The sequence below is a fragment of the Myotis davidii genome, unplaced genomic scaffold (assembly GCF_000327345.1).
Source record: "Myotis davidii unplaced genomic scaffold, ASM32734v1 scaffold242, whole genome shotgun sequence".
In the NCBI taxonomy this organism is placed as follows: domain Eukaryota; kingdom Metazoa; phylum Chordata; class Mammalia; order Chiroptera; family Vespertilionidae; genus Myotis; species Myotis davidii.
In genome coordinates this window covers 912-3,907 of record NW_006295821.1, presented here as the reverse complement: position 1 = coordinate 3,907, position 2,996 = coordinate 912, and the positions used below count along the sequence as shown (strand labels likewise).

Sequence of the window (2,996 nt, the reverse complement as noted above, 5' to 3'; positions counted from 1 at the left end):
TTAAAAGTTATTCATAATTTCAAGAACTATTTTCACTTTAAAATGCTCTTTGAATTCATATATGCATCGTTTTGTGTATGAAATAAACAAAATATTAATGAATATTTGTAATTCCAATCCAAGTTTAGGTACTACTTTTTTCTCAGCATCATTTCCGGAACACTCTTCCTTACTTCTATATATAGCTACCATACTTATAATCTTAAAAACCCAAATTAAATTCTATTGTATCAACACATTTACTATTTTCCCGTTTTGGCCATATAAGTTGTCTTCATATTACTATTATGAAATCATGCACATGCACAGTTCTTCTGGATTATCTCCTAAGAAGAGCAGCTGCTCCAAACAGGATTGCTGGATCAAAGGTTAGCAACAAGTCTGGTTCCAAGTACCATGGAGAAAGCACGCTCCACCCTGTCTCCCACTGAATGTAACTACAAAACCTGGGTAGACTGCATGGAGCCACTATTTGAGGGCCCTGAAAAGTACATAGCAGCAGTCATTGAAGAAAACGAGAATTCAAAGTACCACAGAATTGTGAGTTTATCATTTGTATCCCCTGCAGTTCTCCAGACATCACTCGACCTGACTCTAATTGATAATTGTACAATTCCCAACGGTCCTGTGGCAAATCCCCTCTCCTCAAAGTTCAAAGCATCTATGGAACTTTCTACACGATAGGCCATATCCTGTGTCCTAAAAACACATCTTAACAAATGTTAAAGATTGAAAACATATAAAATGTTATCTGACAATAATGAAATTAACCAAAAATCAATAACAGGAAAATTTCTACATATTTGGAAATTAAACAGCACACAGCACACCTCTAAATAATTTGTGGGTCAAAGAGAAAGTCTCAAAGGAAATTAGAAAATATTTTCAGCTGAACAAAAACAAATATACAACATAGTGCTTCTGGGGGAACTTACGGCATTAAAAGTTTTTATTGGAAAAGAAGAAAGGTCTCAGACTGATATTCTAAGCTTCCACCTTAAGACACTAAAAAAATAAATAAATAAAGCAAAATAAAACCACAAACTGAGTGTCTTAAAATGCTTTTTCTCTCGGTTCTGGAGACCACAGGTTCGACATTAAGGTGTCACCAGGGTTTGTTCCTTCTGGAAGACCTTCTGGGAGAATCCGTCACTCCAATCTCTGCTTCCATCTTCACATGGCCTTCTCTCCATGTGTCTGGGTCTGTTTCTGTCTCTTATAAGGACCCCCTCATTGATTTGGGGTCCACCCTAATCCAGTAGGATCTCATCTCAATGGATACCTTACTTATATCTGCACAAACCTTATTTCCAATTAAAGTCACATTGTGAGTTTACACCTGAATTTGGAGAGTTAGGAGACACTATTTAACCTACTATAGAGAGAAAAAAAAATTTTTAATCTATGAACATTTTTTAGTGAATGTAGGCTCTTGATGCCCTGATTTAATTACCAATGATCATTTTCTAAATTATCATGATTGTTTACCAATAATTCATTTCTTTGTTGAATCTTTGACCCAAATATTTCAACTAAAAACCATTTACTGGAGTAGCAAACAGAGCAAAGCATTTTTGGTACAATCCATTTCTTGGAGATTCACTTGAAAATACACTTTCAATATTCAACAGAGATGGTGATTGAAGCCACCATCTGCACCTTTATTGATACAGAAGATTTAAAAAATACTTTCCTGTTTAGATTGAATATTTCTAGAACAATTTGTTTCGGAAAATGACCTCTGTTTGGGAAAGTATCCTATTCAAGTTGAGTTATTAGGTTATAATTTGTTATAGGTGTAAAATGTCTGTGCTTTCCCTAATGTTCTTTAAAATATGTTTTTCTCTTTTAGAATGAATTCTGGAATATATACAAAGGTGAGATGTTTTCTATTTTAACCTTAAGTGAGAGGGGTTCATTAGGATATTTAAGTTGGGAGAAATTGTGTTTGAACTTTGAAAATGCTTGCTGAATTGCCTTTCTGTTCCTGTTTAAATCCTATGTATTTAACTTGTTCCGTCTGAGCATTTTCATAACAGTTATTGTAAAATAGTTTTTATAGTAACTTTACACTAATCCTAATGTTGCCACTTACACATAGATTTAAATCAGTATATTCTCATTTGAGAATACCAAATTTAGTGATAATATTTAAAATCCAAGTATATTAGGAAAAAAATAGAGTCTGAAAGATTGGATCCTATAATAAGGTAAGAATCTTGAGTCAACCCTTATACCACCTGAAATGGCATTAATCCTGACTAATGTTTATCCTGGCAACACCATTCAAATTTCTCAAAATGACTATTGGACTTACCTCTAAATTAGATTGTACAAATGCACCAAGAAATGTGAAGTCCCGTGTTGGTGCTGGGCAGTTGTCTCTGCATTCTCATTTTACCCCCAGAGCATTTGGAAACAGGAACTCTAACATCTCTGTTGTCCAGTGTCAGACAATCACATGTCTTCCCCCTTCCAGATGGTCCCACATAGTCGCCATCCTAGAGCTCTTCACTCTAATGTAAAAATGCTGTCAAACATTTCAGCAAAAACTGGAAAGCTCAGTCAATGTTCCAGTAAGATAACAGCATCGCGTACAAAGAGCCACAAAAGGTGAGGATACAGTGAAGTTCAGTTAGGAGAAATTGTTTACAGGGAAACAGGAAGAAGTCCATGTTCATTCGAATTATCTGAAAAATGTGTGCCAAGATCAACACAGCAAAGTCATTCCCATGGTGATGGAAATTGCCTGCAAGCTTCAGTTTCCAAACCCTTTCTTTGCAGATGGTGACCAGTGTGAAAGCAATCCCTGCCTGAATCAGGGCAGGTGTAAGGACGGCCTTGGGGAATACAACTGCACTTGTCAGGAAGGATATGAAGGCAGAAACTGTGAATTACGTGAGTTCCTCTTCTTGGTAGGCCTTCAAGTCCGAGTTACCTGAAGAATCCAATGTGGGAAAGAGGGAAAAAGTCAAAATGTCCAAGAGAACAATCAC

General features: G+C 36.0%; 1 protein-coding gene across 1 annotated transcript in view; it reads left to right on the top strand.

Annotated features, from left to right (window-relative positions):
* The window catches only part of LOC102765538 (coagulation factor X-like), a 9,454-nt gene extending 6,490 nt beyond the window's left edge, over window positions 1-2,964 (top strand). The window contains exons 3-4 of the mRNA XM_006770665.2: window positions 1,853-1,877; window positions 2,785-2,964. Coding sequence (XP_006770728.1) covers window positions 1,853-1,877; window positions 2,785-2,942 — 183 coding nt within the window. The 3' untranslated portion in view covers window positions 2,943-2,964. The remainder of the gene's footprint in view (window positions 1-1,852; window positions 1,878-2,784) is intronic.
* The last annotated feature ends 32 nt before the right edge of the window (window positions 2,965-2,996 follow it).